General features: G+C 51.5%; 2 protein-coding genes and 2 non-coding genes across 8 annotated transcripts; all 4 read left to right on the forward strand.

Annotated features, from left to right (window-relative positions):
• The first annotated feature begins 37 nt into the window (after nt 1-37).
• Atp6v1g2 (ATPase H+ transporting V1 subunit G2) lies at nt 38-2,352 on the forward strand. 4 transcript variants are annotated; one of them, XM_076916771.1, is made up of 3 exons: nt 38-158; nt 593-693; nt 1,142-2,352. In XM_076916771.1, the coding sequence occupies exons 2-3, from the start codon at nt 634-636 to the stop codon at nt 1,313-1,315; spliced, it is 234 nt and encodes a 77-aa protein (XP_076772886.1). In that variant the 5' UTR covers nt 38-158; nt 593-633; the 3' UTR covers nt 1,316-2,352. The 4 variants fall into 4 exon arrangements, with proteins under 4 accessions (XP_076772886.1, XP_034380858.1, XP_076772885.1 ...); XM_034524967.2 differs by having other exon boundaries at nt 42-172; XM_076916770.1 differs by having other exon boundaries at nt 44-186.
• A 2,867-nt stretch (nt 2,353-5,219) lies between these two features.
• Ddx39b (DExD-box helicase 39B) lies at nt 5,220-17,950 on the forward strand. Of its 2 annotated transcripts, none has more exons than XR_013105351.1 (11): nt 5,220-5,358; nt 6,637-6,972; nt 7,619-7,746; nt 7,966-8,058; nt 11,218-11,401; nt 13,220-13,338; nt 15,545-15,676; nt 16,912-17,055; nt 17,189-17,333; nt 17,436-17,583; nt 17,731-17,950. XR_013105351.1 is itself a non-coding variant. In XM_034524020.2 (11 exons), exons 2-11 carry the CDS (start codon nt 6,762-6,764, stop codon nt 17,745-17,747), a joined length of 1,287 nt encoding a protein of 428 aa, XP_034379911.1. In that variant the 5' UTR covers nt 5,220-5,358; nt 6,637-6,761; the 3' UTR covers nt 17,748-17,950. The 2 variants fall into 2 exon arrangements, 1 of the variants encoding a protein (XP_034379911.1); XM_034524020.2 differs by having other exon boundaries at nt 16,946-17,055.
• Nucleotides 6,207-6,283, forward strand: LOC117725001 (small nucleolar RNA SNORD83). The gene has a single exon (XR_004608869.1). It is a non-coding gene; the product is annotated as a small nucleolar RNA SNORD83 (small nucleolar RNA).
• LOC117725002 (small nucleolar RNA SNORD83) lies at nt 11,456-11,531 on the forward strand. The gene has a single exon (XR_004608870.1). It is a non-coding gene; the product is annotated as a small nucleolar RNA SNORD83 (small nucleolar RNA).
• Nucleotides 17,951-19,180: the final 1,230 nt, after the last annotated feature.

Raw genomic sequence — 19,180 nt, forward strand, 5'->3', positions numbered from 1 at the left:
GCCCTCTGGCGGCCGTTTAGGGCACTACCTCAGTGAGGTTCGACAGGAGGACCAGTCATCCGTGTGAGGATGAGACACCACCCGGTGCAGGAGGCTGAGTGAAAACGGGAGCACTAAGACCCAGTGGGAGTGGAGGACCGCATCAAGGGACCGGAGGAGTAGGCGCTGGAGGGTGGGAGCCATCTGGTACCTTGGTCGCCTTCGGAACAGCATTCCTCTCTAGTGACAAAAATGGCCAGTCAGTCCCAGGGTATTCAGCAGCTTCTCCAGGCTGAGAAGCGGGCAGCGGAGAAGGTGGCCGATGCCAGGAAGAGTGAGCCCCCTCTTTCCTCCTCTCTTAGGAATCTGGAAGGAGAATTTAGGAATAGGGGATAGCGGACATTTGAGTCCTTAGGAAAACCCAAGGGCAATGAGGACAGATTGGGGGACTGAGGCTATTAGGATAGAAGAAATGGGTGGGTTTTACAGTCTAGTGCTTGGTTGATTGATAGGAGACTGAATAACTTTCTGGAGGGCACGGATCCCACTAACACACCTGTGTGTGTGTGTGTGTGTGTGTGTGTGTTTGTACTCACTGTCCTTCTGTCTCTAGGGAAGGCCCGGCGACTGAAGCAGGCTAAGGAGGAGGCTCAAATGGAGGTGGAGCAATACCGCAGGGAGCGGGAGCAGGAGTTCCAGAGCAAGCAGCAGGCGGTGAGTGGAGGGGAAGCAGGGATGGACCCACCCAGGTGCCTCTGGTAAGATGTATGTAGGTGACTCAACAAGAAATTAGGGTGTCTGAGAGCTGAAGGAGGCCCTGACACAGACCACAGCATTGGTAAAGCTTTGACAGGATCTGTAAGGTCTGGAGGTTTTAAAGGGTCCATGAGACTTGTGGGGGCAGCCTTCACAGTGTGTGTGAACTGTGGTAACCCTGATGGTGGGGGATAGTTTTATGGTGATTGTGGGGAGGAGGTCGGGGTTTCACAGTCTTAGAAGTAGGGATTGTGCTGACCTGCTTGGTGTCTACATGTTTTTGTGGGGTGGGAATACTTTTGGACCGGCTTCTCAGGCCTTATTCAGGATTCTTCCTTCTTCACACTGGGACCTTCCTTTTTCTGTGTCTGCTCTTTTCTCTCTCTCCTCCACCCCCATCCCCCAGGCCATGGGCTCTCAGGGGAACCTGTCTGCTGAAGTGGAGCAGGCCACAAGACGTCAGGTTCAGGGCATGCAGAGCTCCCAGCAGAGAAACCGGGAGCGTGTCCTGGCTCAGCTTCTCGGCATGGTCTGTGACGTCAGGCCCCAGGTCCACCCCAACTATCGGATTACTGTCTAGAACCATTGCTTAGGGACACATCTCTAGGGTGACTCCTTCTATCAGCTCCTTCCACAGAGAAATATCTCTACTCAAAACCACTTGTGTAGCATGTGCAGAGCCCTGGGATCAATCCATTATACCATTCCCCACACCGCCAAACCACTTCGCATAATAACCCGTTCCTGGTGGGGAGGCTTCTATGTGACAGAATCCAATATTCTCCCATGAGACTTACACAGAGCCTGTTCAAACTGGAATCTCTATGTCCCGTGACACCCACTGGAATCATACTAATGAATGTCCAAGTTTCCCCACTGCATCCCTCTGAGAAATGTGTGTCGTGGTGACAGGGTGTGAACCCCACTGCATCCCTCTGAGAAATGTATGTCGTGGTGTCAGGGGTGTGAAAAGCACCCTGACTTCAGAGCTGGCTGATTTCTGGTCCTCACCACCCCTGTTCCTTGTTAGCTGTACAACTGGGCCAAGCTGTTTAACCTGGAGGCCTCAGTGTCCTCATCTTTGTAACTGGGATGACAGGAGTACCGCTCACTTTGTAAGGGGGCTGCTGTGAATCGGCCTGTGAGAATTCAGCATAGTTCCAGATGGGTTGCAGCTGTGACTGCGTAAACGGCGAGGCGAGCCTGTATCGGGACCACACTCTGCGTGCCTGTGCCTGCCAGAATCCTAATCCTGTCTCCTGACTTTTTTATTCCTGACACTCCAGCTCTGCTCAGTCACTGTAACTCCAGTAATCCTCTAAAGAATTTGTGCCTCTGGCTCTTCCCTCATGCCCCTGAACAGTTGAATGATAACTGTCATTCAGCCCCTCTCTCAGAGTCCCAAAGATATATCGAACCTCTTAGCAACTCTCTTTGTTTCTCCCGACCTGGTCTTTCTCATGGTGGGCTCCCCTTTCCTTTATTTCCCCAACGCTCGCTGCTTCCGGGAGCTGAAGAGGTCTGTGACATCCACACGCATGCATTCCTTTCTGTGCCCTCAGCACCTCGCCTCCCTGTGTGACAGCGGAGTGTCAATAAAATACCAGTGTATGACGAGTCAGTTGTGAAAGCAGCCTCCTTTTGCCTCGCCATTGCTCACTTTGGTTCACTGTCCTCAGAGTCCTGCATTTATACGGTTTCCAAAACACAGCAAAGGGCTGTCCTGGAAGCTTTTGGAGAAACAAAAGTACACGGGTACTGTGTTATCTCTCTCAAGAGGGAACGTCTGTGGTTCCTTGAGACTAGAGGGTTGGCACATGATTGCTGTAAGGGGAATGTAGGCAGAGCAGCATTCTGTCCCTTTCCTTGTTTTATGCTGCTCATCAGAGACAGACACACACACACACACACAGAGAGAGAGAGAGAGAGCGAGAGAGAGAGAGAGAGAGAGAGAGAGAGCGCTCACTCTGTATCTTACTATGTATCCCTGACTGTCCTGGAATTTGCTAGGCCAGGCTAGCTTTGAACTCACAGAGATCCACATGCTTCTGCCTCTCGAGTACTAAATTAAAGACATGTGCCACCACCCCTAGCTTGACATTATGTTTGAGAGTTGGCTCTCTTTATTTATCTGATGATAAGGTTATGTCCCCAGAGCCTAGGACAGCACTTGGCACACAATTAGCAGTTGGCGAATACTTCAGAATAAAAAGATGCTTGGGGGTAGGACAAAAAAATGTCCATGTCAAATAAGGCAGTCATGAAACACCAAAGAAATTTCACCTCTCAAGTCTAGCCTGGCAGACCAAGGGGCTCACTGGAGTTACTGGCATATTGTGGGTGATAGGTTACCACAGACCCACCAAAGGGACTCCTGTCACCAGGAGCTGTTTACTGGTGACATAATCTGGGAGAAGGGTTCTGTGTCTTGCAACTTCTTTCTGGATTTTTTTTCCCTTTTTACTATTTTAAAGAATTATTTATTTATTTTATGTATATGAGTACGCTGTTGCTATCTTCAGACACACTAGAAGAGGACATCAGATCCCATTACAGATGGTTGTGAGCCACCATGTGGTTGCTGGGATTGAACTCAGGACCTCTGGAAGAGCAGTCAGTGCTCTCAATCGCTGAGCCATCTCTCCAGTCCAATCTTTCTGGGTTTCATGAGCCTTCCCCACTCTTACCAGGAGGGAATGTTTCAAAGGAAATAGCTGTACAAAAGCAAGCAGATTTTTGAAGAGGAGGGACACAAGTGATGGGAAATTGGGGTGCTTACACCCTGGTGTTACCCTGCTAGCTATATTGTTTTGGCCACCTTGTTTAGTTCTCTCTCTCTCTCTCTCTCTTTTTTTTTTTTTTTTTTTTTTTTTTTTTTTTTTTTTTTAATGTTTATAGGAATCGTGGAACAGGGCATGGTGCCTAATCCCAGCATTTGAAGGTGGAGGTGGGAGAATTGAGAGTTTGAGGCTAGTCTAGACTATATAACAGATTCAAACTCAGTAACAGAGAAAGGAAGAAAAAATGGCAAGACAGATGAGGGAACTCATTTTGCTCTGGGCCAGCGGCCCAGGTTTTAAGCATGATTAAACTCATAGCCAGGTCTTAGATAATCCCTTCCTGCTACCTTAACCAGGACTGTCAGCCAGCCGGCCGGGCCTTTTTGAATCCTCTATAAAGGCTTTGAGAAAACCACACAGTGATGGCAGCTAATTGCTCCAACTCCTGAAAGTGTGGCTCAGCCAGGATTGTTTCTGTCCTCCCCCTCCTCCCCAGTGGCGTGGTGGAACTTCCCATAGTCCCGTGGCAGGAGGATGTGTTGTGACTGATGCTAAAGAGACAATATTATGATTGGTGCAAACACAAGTCTTCATTTGCATGAGTTTGCTGTTTGCTGTGGTTGATGCAAACAGCCTTTGCTGGTCGGAAAGCAGAATGTTTGGTTCACTTGGTGGGTCAACTGGGACAAACTTTACCTTGCTACTCTCCTCAGTGCAACATTAGGTCCAGTAACAGAAAGAAAGTGGCTGAGAGCCTGCCAACTAGGTCACTAGGAGAGTTCCTGGGAAATCTTCAAAGCCAAAGGCCCAGGTACCTCAGTTTCTGGAGCTACAGCACTTACTAAGTTACCAGGGGCCGAGGAATCCCCACTTCCTCCCCGATTTATACAAAACCCACCGGCCTGCTGCTTACAGCTGCCAAATGCTGAGAATCAAAAGCTACCAAGCCCCAGCCCAGGAAGCTTATGCCTTGAGCCGGACACAGTTGGCAACAATGATACTTACTTAGTGTTACTTAGTATTAATGTTAAGTGTGCTTAATAGGGAAAGCGCGTGCTTATGTTTATGCAGCCAGGCGACAGAACATCGCTACTGACGTATGTAGCATCTCAAAGAAGCTGAGTACCACATATTTGGGGTGTTTTTTTTTGGGGGGGGGGGTAAGTCCAGGCTGAATAATGGAACTGAGATCATTCTGCTGCTCTAGTTAGTAATAATTATGGAAAGGTGCTTAACCCTCAAATTCCACCATTTGCCTCATAACCTCAAATTTCCACCATCTAGACAGAACGTAAGCCTCCCTCTCCCGATATAATTTTGGGTAAATCCTGCCTATGCGCTGCACAACTGTAATGGGCGTGGTCACGTGTCCCCCTCCCCTCCAGCAGGGGCCGGACTTAGCCGCCCTCGGGTCACCTTGACTACGAGACTAAGGACCCCGTGAGAACGCTTCCCACTCCGCTCACCGAGTCCTCCATGCCCACAGAGAGGTGCCCAGGGAGAAGCCTGGCGTGGCAAACAAAACAAAAGTAAAGCCGACCGTCGGAGGGTGTGCAGAAGCGTAGGAGAACAAAACGGAGAGATCTGCGGGGAAAGACGTGAGTTTCCTGCCGCGCTCTTGCTACTGGCGACGGGCGGAGGCGTCAGAAGCTTCATTTCATGTGGGCATTCTGCAAAGCCAGCCGCGGAGCGCGCGCGGCGAGAGGCCTGCTTCCGGCACCCCGCGCATGCGCCCTGGCGGCCGGGGAAAGGCGGGAGGCCGGGGCGAGCCTGGAACCGGAAGTGAAGGCCGCTTCCCGCCTCCGTCCCTGTTGCTGCCGCCATACACGCTCGCAGTGCTTAGGTAAGCTTGGCCTTGTGCACCATCCGCCGCCATCGGCTCCTCCCGCGGCTCGTCCCGCCGCGCGGGCCCCCGATACCGCGTGCCGGGCCGGCTCCGTGGCCGCCGGCGCGTAGGCGGGCGTTCAGTCCCATTGTCTTCATCCCTTTCTGAGAGCAGATCTCGCTGGGGAGCTGGGAGTCAAGGGCGGGGGACGATCCAAAATGGTGGCCTCGGCCGCCATTGTGTTTCCTCGTTTCCTGGATGTTCAGTGGGTCCTTTGCCCACCCGAGGCCGCGGCGGCCGGAGGCGGCGCCAGGAGGAGGGCGGGGCCCCTCGCTTCTGCCCCGCGGGCCTTTTCTTGGTCAGCCAGGGAGGAGAAGGCTCCTGCCCCGGGGCCGTTCGACCCTCTGACCCCGGCTTACGCTCCCTTATTTGGAGCGCTCTGTAAATGGCCATCTCGGTGCATGGCCAATGGCGTCGCGCGTTTCTCGGGAAGCTTCCCGAGTAGCTCCCGAGCGCGCCGCAAGGCGTTGGTTTTTAAGAGCACTGCATTGTACTCTTAAGCCCGCATCGCTCTCGGCTGCGACCTTAATTCCTTAATGTGATTTTTTAAAATTAATTTTGGCAGCGCTGGGCCGGCCCTTGGCGGCTCGCGCGGTGCAGAGCAAGCACTATCATTTGTTTGACTATACACCCGGCCTTTGCAAAACCAATTTTTTTTTTTTTTGCAATGGAGCCATTCATACCCTTGTACGTAATGTTTAATCAGTTACCACCCCCGCCCCCCTTCCTTCCTGCTTCTGCTTCCCCGGTCCTGGGAATCCCGGGTGTGCGGCGCTCGGGGGTTTGTGAGCAGGTGAAGAGCGGCGGCCACATGATGTTTGCATTTGGGAAGTGAGCGCTCCGCGCGGTGCTGACCCTTATCTATCACCCTTGACTGATGGCTGACGCTGGGGGATCAACACTGAGGTGACAGGGGAAAGCGCAGTCTCTGTCTCCTCTGGTCCTTTGTGTCTCCACCCTCGCGTGAGTCGTTCGTCACGCTCACCCCACCGCGGTCTCCGAGTTGTCTCCTGCCTGTCAAAAGTGGGGTCCTACATCTGGTTAGCGGTCCAGACCACTCTGTCCCTCCCGTCTGGTGTTATCGTTTTTTTTATGTCCGTGCGTCTCTTTGTTAATCTTCTTTCGGGACAAAGGTTTAGGGAAAGTAGGAAGGTGTAGGGATGGACGAGAATCGACGAGTCCGTTCACGACTGATGAGATTTTCCGGTTTTCTTTTGTTGTCGTCCCCTCTCCCAGCTCTTCTGTCGGAAACTGGTGTCTTTTCCCTTGCTGCTGTCCAACCCCTGTCTTGGCCCTCGCTTCCTCGCCTGCTCTGGGACACCTAACTCAGAGACCTCCCTTCTCCCCCTGCCGGCCCGATTATGGCAGAGAACGACGTGGACAACGAGCTCTTGGACTATGAAGACGATGAGGTGGAGACGGCCGCCGGGGCCGATGGGACCGAAGCTCCCGCCAAGAAAGACGTCAAGGGCTCCTACGTCTCCATCCACAGCTCCGGCTTTCGAGATTTCCTGCTCAAGCCAGAGTTGCTCCGGGCCATCGTTGACTGTGGCTTTGAGCATCCGTCAGAGGGTACGTTTTATTGTTGGGTATAGAGACCTTACTTAGCACCTTAGGGATGCAAGAAAAGCGTGGTTCGTAGGTCATAGAATTAGAATTTATTTAGGATAGACCGCGCTCTGAGACTGTGCCCAAAACGCTAGCTGTAGAAGACAGAGGGCTGCCATTTGTTCTGTGCCGGGCTTTTTTACTTGGTTTTCATCTTTTTGACTATTTGGACTCTCAGAGAGGGCCTGGTTGGACCTTTTGGGCCAGGCCAACTGTGGTCTCCGGAAACCTTGATGATCTGTTTTAAGATGCTGGCTTTTGGGTCAGGTGACCCAGTCCTTCATTTTGTCCAGGTTGCAGGGTTACATGACCCAAAAGCACAGCAGCCTATGTAGGAGAAATGACCGACATGGCAGTCAGGTTCATGGGTTGTTACGGTGTAAGAAAAATGAGGATAGCAGGAGCGTGGACGGTGCACTGTTGGTAGGTTCAGAGGGTTCTTAGTAGCACTGGGGAGCTAGGGCACAGGTAGGGTTGGTTTGGGTGTAAGTTGATGAGGGGAAGAAGAAAGGATGGGGTCTGAAAGGTGACAAGGTACAGTCTGACGCATCGGCTGGGAAGAAAGGGGTTTGGCATGGTGCAAAAATGTGTCTCTCCTTTCCCCTTCTAGTCCAGCATGAATGCATCCCTCAGGCCATTCTGGGGATGGACGTCCTGTGCCAGGCAAAGTCAGGCATGGGAAAAACAGCAGTGTTTGTCCTGGCCACACTGCAGCAGCTGGAGCCAGTTACTGGGCAGGTATGTTGGCGGGCAGTGCTGGAGAGGGTGTTGAGGTTGAATCACCGGGAGGCTGTTTCTGGTTTCCTGTGCTCTCAGGCTGGTCTCCGGCAGTTCAGGGGGAATGTTCTGTAGAGGCATGGGCATAACGATTTAACAAAACCGATGCCACAGACAAGTTGCCAGATACTCTTGTGACAAGGGGCTGACTTTACTGTGTCTGTCTCTGCTCCCTCAAAGGTGTCTGTGCTGGTGATGTGTCACACTAGGGAGCTGGCTTTTCAAATCAGCAAGGAATATGAGCGTTTCTCAAAGTACATGCCGAATGTCAAGGTGAGGAGGGTAAAGAAACCTGGGACGGGGAGGCTGTGGGGAGGCAGAGGCACTGGGGGCTTGTGGGCCAACAGTTGGCTGCCCTTGGGTAGCTGTAGGAGACCCTGTGCTGTCAATGGTGCGTTCCTGCAGCTGGGCACATGAGACTGCAGTCAATGTCAGGCCCTTGTGTAGCTGCCCTCCCAGCTTCCATACTGTGAATACGTCTGTATTCCTGAGGGTTCCTAGCTTTAGGCGATGCCACCGCAATGCTTTGTAATTAGTTGGTTTTGGTTTTGCAGGTTCCATTCCAGAGCCTTGAGCTACTAAGTCTGGAACTGAGCTACCCCTGGGTCCCTTTGTTTTTATGTTCACGGTTGTCTCTTAAACTGAGTTGTCCTGGTAGTCCTTGAACTTATCTCAGTCTAGAGACAGGAGGCCTTGGAACCGAGGCTCCTGCCACAGGTTCCTGAGGTAGTTGGGACAGGCCTTTGCCACCTGGCTTGGCCAGAGCCTCTGTTCTGTTCTCCTTACTGCTTGAGAGTTTGGGTGTCTGTGGTGAGAGGAAGCTAGATGCTCTTAGACCAGGTCTGGTGTGGACTTTAGGTCTAGGATGGTTAAGCTCTCTGGGGTCATAGCAAGTGCCCGTGTCTTCTGTGAAGGAACGCGGCGGTGCGGCCTCACACTTGGCATCCTTTTGGAACTTTTGAGATTGATGTGTTTCCCTGCTTAGGTGCATGTGGCCTGCTCTGTTTGCAAGCACTTGTAACCTGGCCCTGTGAGTGGGGAGATGTGTGCAGATTTCCTATTCTGGTTAGGGTGGGTTAAGAACGGCCCTTGGGCCCCTTTTTAATTTAATTTAATTTTATTTTTTTTTTTAGCAGATAATGTAGTTTTGCTTGGTTGAGGCAGGATGTCACCATGGATGGATGCTTGCCATCTGCTGCTTGAGTGTAGGGGTCATGGGTGTGTGCCATCATCCCCCTGACTCAACTCACTGTGTGTTTTAAAGGAACTTGTAATTTTGAAGCAGAACCCTAAACTGGAAATAATTTGTTAAAAATCAGAGGGTGGTCAGAGAAATGGCTCAGGTAAACATGGTTGCTGCACAAGCCTGAAGATGACTTTCGTCTGTCCCTCAGAACCATGTGAGGTGAAGGAGAGAACGGGATCCACAGGGTGTCCCTCTGACCCTGACTTCACTTCCCCCACACCCCACACACCATATGTACATGATAGTCCTTAAGATATTGTTTGTTTGTTTGTTTTGTTTTTTTGTTTTTTGAGACAGGGTTTCTCTGTGTAGTCCTGGCTGTCCTGGAACTCACTCTGTAGACCAGGCTGGCCTCAAACTCAGAAATCCGCCTGTCTCTGCCTCCCAAGTGCTGGGATTAAAGGCGTGCGCCACCACCGCCTGGATAAGATATTGTTACACACACACACACACACACACACACCACACCCACCACCACCACTACCACCACCACAGGGTTTTCCCGTGTAGCCCTGGCTGTCCTGGAACTTGCTTAGCACACTGGACTGACCTCCAAGTCAGCTCCCTGCCTTCCTCTGTCTCAGCTGGGGTTAAAGGTGTGTGTCACCATCTCCACAGCCATGTCCAGCCCAGCATGACAGATTTAAAGTGGGGAATTCTGGAAGAAGAAAAGGAAAGGCAGTGCGTGCAAAATGCTAAAGGAATCCAGAAATCTCGTGGTCTCTGAGGTTTCCATTGTTCTGTATAACCAAGTATTAGACCTTGTTTTCCTAACCTGTCCAAATACGAGCTTATGGGCCTCTTTGTGAAACATTTTAGCATATTTATATTTTTTCTCCTAGGATTTGAAAATAGTTTGTGATCTGGAGGCATTGTCTATGTCTGTGCTTCTGTTTGTGTCTGTGCCTCTGGCTGTATGTAGTTGTCATACCTTAACAAGAAATTAATAGACTTTCCGTGCTTTGCCTGAGCGGGCGGGCCTTTCTGGTGGATCTAAGAGCTGGAAACTGAAGCTGTCCCAGTGGCTCACTCCTGTAACCCAGGGCTTGGGAGGTTGCGGTGGCAGTTGTTGGAGTTGAAGGCTGCCCTGGGCTGATGTCTGGGAGCAATGAGGGAGAATTGCAGACCATTTCCCAGGGAGCTGCGGTTCTTCTCTGCAGGGCCCACACCTGTGTGCTACTCAGAATGCTCTGAGGACTGGCATCAAGTGTGAGGCTGGGTTTGGTGTGCGAGCCTGTACATTAGCTGGTTAGGCAGAGCAACCCCCCTCCCCCCCCCCCCAAGTCAGTTACCTACACAGTCATAAAATCAGAATTATCTGTACTTTTCTTGGTTCTGCAACAAAGTGTCCTCTGGGGGGTGGGGGGGGTCTAGTCCCTTCCTTAGTTAGGTTTAGCTTGGTTTTCCCTCGGTATTTGTAGCTTATATCTGAAAGCTTAATTGATACATGGTAAAATATTTTGGACATGTATGCCACATGTTAACCATTTGTGATTCTGGACAGAGAAGGGGGAAGAGGCTTACTGTAGAGTAAGCTTCCTGGTTATTTCTTTCCCCTTGAAATTGGACAAGTCCACGTGTAACAGCTCACATGCTCACCTAGTGTCAGCTCACACTCACCTAGTGGTTTACACACAGTGTGACTTTTATCTCAGGCACTCAAGAAGCTAAGGCTCCAGGCCAGCTAGACTGTCTAAATGACAGTTCAGTTAGGAGAGCTGGCTTCTGGTTTTGTTTGTTTGGTGGCACTGCACACTTCCTTGGTGGTGTCTTGCTTTCTTCATTTGTGTAAGGAGGCTGACTTTAGAGTCACATGTGCCTCATTGTGTAGAGCAGCTAGGGCTGTGTAGAGCGACCCTGTCTCAGCATTTGAGTGGAGGCAGAGAAGCTGAGTGTTCCCCTCCATCCCCCTAGCCCTGTGGAGCTGAGCAGGTTGCTTTGTTATTTATCTGAGGGAGACACAGGAATCACTGCAGGCAACTACAGAATGGACACACTGGTATTAGCAGGGTGGCCCCCTGCCTTTAATCTGCACTTGGGTGACAGACAGGCTGATGTACAAAGTGGGTTCTAGGCCAGCCAGTACACAGTGAGGCCTTGTCTCAAGCAAAGGGATGGGGAGAGAATGGGAACTCGGGAGGCTGGAACATGGTCCTTTCTTGTGAGACTTTCCCGTTGGTTGACAGGTGGCAGTGTTTTTTGGCGGTCTGTCTATCAAGAAGGATGAAGAGGTGCTGAAGAAGAACTGCCCACACATTGTCGTGGGGACTCCTGGCCGAATTCTAGCCCTGGCTCGAAATAAGAGCCTGAACCTCAAACACATTAAACACTTTATCTTGGATGAATGTGACAAGATGCTTGAACAGCTCGGTGAGTGGCCGTGCCCAGGCCCCAGCTCAGGTGGTTTGGGGAGCCGCCCTTTGAGCCAAATGATGTATGTTTGACACAGGAGCACTTGTGTGCAAGGATGACCCTTATCTATCACCCATGACTGATGGCTCTGGGCTTCCTTCTCTTCCCCTGGTGCTGTGCTGTGCAGTGAGGCCGTGTGCTCAGCCTTGTGCTCTCCTTTCTGTAGCAGGGAACGGAAAGTGCTGACACCACAAGTCATCACCACCGTCCCCCCCTTAGGGATGGACCACGTACTTACTGGGTGTTACACTAGAGCAGCAGGTGCCTTCCCTTGTATCCCAGTATAGCATGCGTGATCAGGATTCACACATGTGCAGGTTTCTGGAGTTAAACTCTGGAATTCATCTGGTAAATGTTCACAGGAGAGCATGTGTTCCGGTGTTGTAGTGTGCCAAGTGGGGTTAAAAGACAATTTTCATTAAGAGTTTCACTGGGGAGTGCTAGAGAAATGGCTTTATAGTTAAGAGCATGGGTTGCTCTTGCAGAGAACCTGGGTTTCATTCCCAGCATCCATACAGCAGCATATAACCAACTGTAGCTCCAGTTTCAAGACAGTTCAAGGACATCCAGGACTACACAGAGAAACTTGTGGAAAAATCTTTAAAAAAAAAAAAAAAAAAAAGGCTTCACATGCCTTTAATCCCAAGGGCTACATAGTGAGCCCTTCCCTTTAAGAGAGAGTTGGGTCGTGGGAGAATTGACTTTGTTGAGTTGGGAAAATTGAAAAGAGTGTAGCTGGCTGGGCAGTGGTGGCGCACGCCTTTAATCTCAGCACTTGGGAGGCAGAGGCAGGCAGATTTCTGAGTTCGAGGCTAGCCTGGACTACAGAGTGGGTTCCATGACAGCCAGGGCTATACAGAGAAAGCTTGCTTCGAAAAACCAAAAAAAAAAAAAAAAAAAAAGTATAGCTGTGGAGAGAAGTCTTTCTACTTTCCAAATGGCCTTTGGCTGTCCCAAGATGGCACATTGGTGATGGCATTAGGCCATATCTGGCCGAACAGGGTGTGTGAGGCTAGAGGTGATGGCAGAAGGCACAGTGGACTGGTGTAGAGAGTAAGTGCTTTATAGGGAGAGCAGCTCAGGAAAGAGCCTTCAGAGGTGTGTGCTTGTTTTATTGGAGACAACATGTATGTATAGGTCTTACTGCATAGCACTGGTTAGCCTGGAACTTGTTATGTTAGAGACCAGGCTGACCTCAAGCTCAGAGATCTGCCTGCCTTTATCTCCTGAGTTCTGGGATTACAGATGTGAGTTTATTGTTTTTAAATGTGTATGTGTGCATGCATGCCTGTGCCCATAGAGGAGGACAGAGGCATTGAACCCCCTGCAGCTAAGTTACAGGCAGTTGTGGGAGCTGGGAACCTAATGTGGGTCTTCTGTAAGAGCAGCAGGCGCCCTTCACTGCTGGACCTCTGTCCAGCATCATACTCCATATTTAAGGGCCACTGTTGCCTGAGCTGCTGGTGAGCTTTGTCCCCACTTTGTAAATTTGGACTTTAGGTTCAGTCAGTTTCTTGTCTGAACACAGGTGTGGAACTTGACCCCAAGTCTTTTTCTAAGTGCATTCCTAACTCCATGTTGTTACTAGTATACAGAGCTCCTGGTCCTCCAGCCAGGAACTTCTAAGTGTTGGGGTTATAGGTATGTGCCACAAAGCCTGGCTTGTTCCTGAGATCATGGAAACTCCACATCTCTGCAGTGGCTTCCCTCAGAGTTTCATTGGTCTCACCAGCCTTAAGTCACTGACTCATTTTCTTCTGTGAATTTTTCTTGCAGACATGCGTCGGGATGTCCAGGAAATTTTTCGCATGACCCCCCATGAGAAGCAGGTCATGATGTTCAGTGCTACCTTGAGCAAAGAGATCCGCCCAGTCTGCCGAAAGTTCATGCAAGATGTAAATACCCTTCTACCTTCTCTCCCTCCACTCCCCGCCCGCTGCCTCCTCCCCCTCCTCGCCCTCTTCCTCCAGACTCCCTTGTCCTTCAAGCACCAAGAAGGGAGCTTGTGCCCATCTGGGAGCAACAACTCCTTGAAGAAAAACACAGAGGCAGAGACAGTTAGCGATAGGGTCTGCGCGTGCCAGGGAAACTCCGGAAGACTTGGTCGGGTTAACGTGAGAGCGGGTAGTATTTGACATTTTTTGACCACGACATTTTTGAACCTCTTCTCCCTGTGGGGGTAGGGCAAAGTTGTGTGCCCTATCACCCTCCCACCGTCTCCTACACACCCCCTTCAGCCACGCACCCTCCAGGTGGCATGGAGCATTCAGCTGGAGCCTCTGCTCACCGAAACTCTACAGTCAGTGTCAGGAGAGCAAGAGAGGGACAGTCAGGTGCAGGGCCTGTCCAGAAGAAGAACAGACAAACAGCACCATGAATCGGCCCCTCCCAACCTCCAGGAGCGGGGGCCTTTGGCACCTCAGCCCCCCCAGTCCCCTACTCCTTCCTGCCCATACCTCCCTGCGCCCACCGGAGCCTTGGTTGATGTGAGCTGGCAGCAGAGAAGCGCCGAGGCACGACGGCAGATGCAGACCTGCGAGCAGTGGAGCAGCCGCGGAGGCCACGGGAGCCTGACCAGGATGCTGAGGACCCATCCAGCCTCTTTTTCTGTTCCCGGTTTTTTCCTGAACCTAATGTGCTGTACCCCATTTTCCCCATACTTGTTGGGGGAGGAAGTGTCCTGAGTGGGGTGGTGGATTTTTTTTTCTTACATTTTTTTAAAATGAGGTTTATGGGAAACATCGAACTCGGGAAGCTGTACTGACAAGCAACCAACTGGGTGTCAGTGGAGAGACGGAGCAGTGGGTCCTTCCACCCTTCCCGGGCCTTCCCTTGAGAAGGTGGCTTTCTGTGGGGCTGGGCTGGGGCAGAATTAGGAGGCAGCTGTGGGACTTATTGGAGGAGCCTGCCTTCTGGAAGAGGTTTCTGTGACCCCCGCCTTGGTCCCTGGCTGTGTAAACTGTCTCTCAAGACAGTGTGGAGAGTGGGGCAAGTCCAGCCTGGAGTTCACTGTCTGCCTCTGTTTATGCTCCTTCCTTCCCTTCAAGGGTTAGGGGTTGGTACGCTTTATTTTTTATAAAATGTGAGGCGATTTCCTTTTTATTGCTCTTTTCACCTTTGATGCTAAAAGACCTTTGTATTAGAACTGAAGAGAAAGCGGCAGCTGAGCTATAAATCTCACAACTGCTGCGAGGAGGGAGATGGAGAGAGAAAGAGACGCCATGCCCTCTAGTTAGGAGTTCAAGAAAGCAGGCAGGCTCAGGGATGGAGGTCTGAGGGCATCTGCAGGGGCTGGGACTCAGCGGGTCAGGTAGGAGGAGCTGCTTAGGGTGTTGCCTGGTACCAGGAGAGAAGAGAGGAAAAGGGCAAGTTGTACTGAGTTAGAGCTCAGAGCTGGTCTGGCCTGGCTGAGGCAGGTGTGGGTGAGGGAGGCTGCAGTTCTGTTGTCCGGGACTATTTGTCCCCAATTCCCCAAATGTAGATGGTTTTCACTGAATTCAGAGGCCATTCTCTTCTAAAGCAGATCTGGTAGTTCAGAGCAGGTGTCTCTCACCCTGAGCCGTGTTTGCTCCTCTTTAGTGACATTTTAGAGAATGTACTACCTCAACCACCCGAGAGCTGGGGTCTGTGCTGCCGATGCCTGGCCATTAAGTGGCTTTTTATGGTATCCAGTGCAGCCTTCTGGTCTTGAGGACATTTACAAAAGTACAGAGAGGACAGCTGAGTGGGGCAGTTGTCCCTGTCCTGTTCTGGTGACATCACTGCCTCTCCTGGTGTTCTGGCCATGCTCTTCCCTTGAGCACCATGCCCTGTTATCTTTGCTCCGCCACTTCCACCTGGCAGCCGGCACCTTGCTCTGTGCAGAGCTCCCATGTCTAACCATTGTCAGTTGGGCTTAAAATTGAATTGATGTGGATGCTACCAGATCTAGCTGGAAAGAGACCTCAGCACAGAGTATTCTTTGTAGTGGGGAAGGGTTTTCAGTCTTCTCTCTCCTCCCCATCTTTCCATGGGGTGTATTGGAGATCAGCGTCCTCCACCCTCCCAGGTTTAACCCCCCCACTCTGCCCTCCTCCTGCCCCCACCCCTCCTCCCCCTCAGCCTATGGAGATCTTTGTGGATGACGAGACCAAGTTGACGCTGCACGGGTTGCAGCAATACTACGTGAAACTGAAGGACAACGAGAAGAACCGGAAGCTCTTTGACCTTCTCGATGTCCTCGAGTTCAACCAGGTCAGTATTGAGGGTCTGGGTGGTGTGAGCACTGCACATCTCCAGCTGTGGCAGAAGCCTGTGTAGAAGTAGCCTGTGATTGACAGGCCGTGTAGATGAAGCAGTGGATGGCGCAAGTCTGAAGTGGGAAGATGGACTTGGGTAAGAGCGAGGTAGAGTACTTGATGACATCAGTTAGCAGAGAAGAGCTTTGCAGGCACCTGACACCTCAGAGCGAGCCTGGCAGCTGTGCTAGGCCGCTGTAGAGCTGTGGGGGTCTTGGTGTTTGGAGATCATTTGGTTTTCTAGTCTGTAGTTCTCATTGTTAACATGTTCACAGGCTGCCTCGCCCTCGTGAGTGCTGGTTTGAGGTCTCGTGTCCACGCAGCTCAGAGGCCAAGATGTTCAGAAATTAAGGCCTAGACAGACGTACATGCAGTCAGGTTGAAGAGCAGAAAAAACATCTGTGTAGGGGTATCTGTGTTGGAATAAGAGACTGAGGAAGGAATTCTTTTAGAAATTCTGCCAGGTCTGGGAGCTTTTAAACGCCTTTAAACCCAGCATTCAGGAGGCAGAGGCTGGCAGCTCTCAGGTCTACAGAGTGGTCTACAGGGTGAGTTGCAGGACAGCCAGGACTACACAGAGAAACCCTGTCTCAAAAAACCAAAACAAACCCAAACAAACAAAAAAAGAAGCAAAATACCAAACTTCTGCCAGATGTGTTAGCATACATCTTTAATCCCAAGCGCTGGACAGAGACAGGTGGATCTCTGAATACAAGTTTGGGGTCAGCCTGGTCTACATAATGTGTTTCAGACAACTAGGGCTAATAGAGAAGCCTTGTCTCAGACTTTCTGCCTTCCAGAGGACGCACACTGAGTGCACAGCACCTGTCCATATAACTGCCCGGTGATTGAACACACTCTTGAAAGTGCACCCATGTACACCCATCATATATTCACAAAACCACACGCACATAGATTTTAAAAACTTCAAAAGTGAGATTTCTGGGGCTGGGGAAGCAGCTCAGAGTTTAGGGCACTTTTGTTCTTCCAGGAATTCCCAAGTTCAATTCTCAATGCCTATGTCAGCTCCCAGTCATGTAATTACAGCTGGTGGAAGAAGAGGGTCCAGTGTCTTCTGCTGGCCTCCACAGGCACCAGGCGTGCATGCACAAGCCTGTGTGCAGACAGAGTCCACACACCTGAGCCTGACTGTGGAAAGCTGGTACCTGTATCACACCCATGCTCCTTCAGGTGGTGTGCAAACATCACGCCCGTGCTCCCTCAGGTGGTGATCTTTGTGAAGTCCGTGCAGCGCTGCATCGCCCTGGCCCAGCTTCTAGTGGAGCAGAACTTCCCAGCCATTGCTATCCACCGTGGGATGCCCCAGGAGGAGAGGTGGGTTAGAGGCAGACAGGTGGGCGGCCATGTGTCCTTGCGTGTCCTCCCGTCTGTGTGTTCGTGTCCTGTCCTGAGGGGGAAGCAGTGTGGAGAGAAGGGAGTCTCAACCCTCTCATTTACTCTCCCAAAGGCTCTCTCGGTATCAGCAGTTCAAGGATTTTCAGCGGAGGATTCTTGTGGCTACCAACCTGTTTGGCCGAGGCATGGACATTGAGCGTGTGAACATCGCGTTCAACTATGACATGCCCGAGGACTCGGACACCTACCTGCACAGGGTAAGCTGCCCACTCTCACCCCCACTGCCTGTGTGTGTGCTCTGCACCTTCCTCTCCTCTGTCTTCCCTATGAGGCTTGCAGTCTTCCCCTTCTCCTTCCAGGTGGCCAGAGCGGGCCGGTTTGGCACCAAGGGCTTGGCCATCACATTTGTGTCAGACGAGAACGATGCCAAGATCCTGAATGACGTGCAGGACCGTTTCGAGGTCAACATCAGTGAGCTGCCCGATGAGATCGACATTTCCTCCTACAGTGAGTGCCGCCTTCGTGTGTGTGCTGTGTGTGTGTGTGCGCGCGCGCGTGTGCGTGCGTGCGTGTGTGTGTGTGTGTGTGTGCGCGCGCGCGAGTATGCGTGTGTTTTTCCCATTTTGAATCTTACTGTAACTGTTTCTTCTTCAGTTGAGCAGACACGGTAGAGGAGTCATCCATTCTGGACTGTGGCAGTCTGTTGTAGAAGAGGACACGGGGTCAGGAGGAAACACTACCGACCACCCCTGACGCCTCGGCCCACCCTATCTATGCTTCTCTGTGTCACCACCACTCCTAAACCTAGTCCTGATTTATCAGAGTTTGTTTGTTTGTTTGTTTTTGTTTTTTAACAAAACTAAGAATGAAACAACTGTGTCTGTGGTGTCTGTAAGTGCTGTTTGGGGCTTGAACCAGGGTCACTCTGAGGGCTGTGAGCTCTATCATGGGGCAGCAGGGTCATAGTGAGGTAGGGCCCAGACCCAAGAGCCTGTGGCTTCCCTGTGCCTTCTCTTCCTGGTTTCACTCACTTTCTAAAGTGGCTGTGGACAGGAGGCTGGGGCACTTCTGGGGCTTGGGAGGTGAAGAGCATGTCCTGTCCTGGTACCTCGTCTTCAGCTGGATTTCTTGTATAAGGGCCTGTGCCTCCCAGGCATCCTGCCCTTCTAAGTGGGGGCCTGGTAGAGCCTGCCCAAGCGCAAGCTGTACACACACACGCACACACACGCACACACACGCACGCACACACAGGCTTAGCTCTGTAAAGAGCCTGGAGCCCCTGGCTGGGATTAAAGACAGCATCAACCAGGGCAGGGGCCTGAAGCCTTGGAAGCTGTGGGAGAGGTCTGGCCTGTCTTCCCTTTCTCGTTTTGGTTTGAAGTTCAGAAGTTTGTACGTGAAGCCCAGGTAGCTTATGACCTCAGACATGGATCTGTGTCTGCGGAGCAGGCCTGTTCTAGGATTATCTTGAGGGTCTTGGCAGCGATCCCTCCAGGGCCGGGGTCCCTGGAGGGGCGGTAGGAAGAGGTGGGAGGTGGAAGTAACTGCAATATAACCGCTGCCTGCACAGCTGCACCCGGAACCGGAACCTGCGCTCTGCAGACCTCGAATGCACTTCAGGGTCAGGCATCGCTAAGGCACCGCGTGGGCCCCGCCCGGTCTGGCCTGACAGAGGCTGGAACTTGTGTTGCTGGTTTGAGATTTCAGATCCACTCAACTGCAGTTGTACCGCCAGCCTCAGCACTAAGTGTTGTGAGGGAGGCCATGTGGGTGGGCGTGGCTCAGAAGGGGTAGGTGGGATTACTCTGGGTCACCAGGGAAATGGATGTCTTCAGAAAGTGCAGGCTTCCTGGGGAAGAGCAGCTGCCCCTGCTCAAAAGTATGAGCAAAAGTCTCACCTTCAGTGCCCCTGGCTGCACCTCTCTATGCCTCCCTGGGTTAGCAAAGAGGAGGATGGTCTGCACAGAAGAGCTTTCCCACAGTCGGGGTCTCTCCTCAGGCCGAACTGCCTTTATTTGCATACGGCCAAATGCCTCAGTCTCCGTTTCATTCTTTGTTGTAATTTTCAGAATATTTTACTGTATGTGTACAAGTTTTGACAGCA

Source organism: Arvicanthis niloticus, chromosome 20 (assembly GCF_011762505.2).
Source record: "Arvicanthis niloticus isolate mArvNil1 chromosome 20, mArvNil1.pat.X, whole genome shotgun sequence".
NCBI lineage: Eukaryota > Metazoa > Chordata > Mammalia > Rodentia > Muridae > Arvicanthis > Arvicanthis niloticus.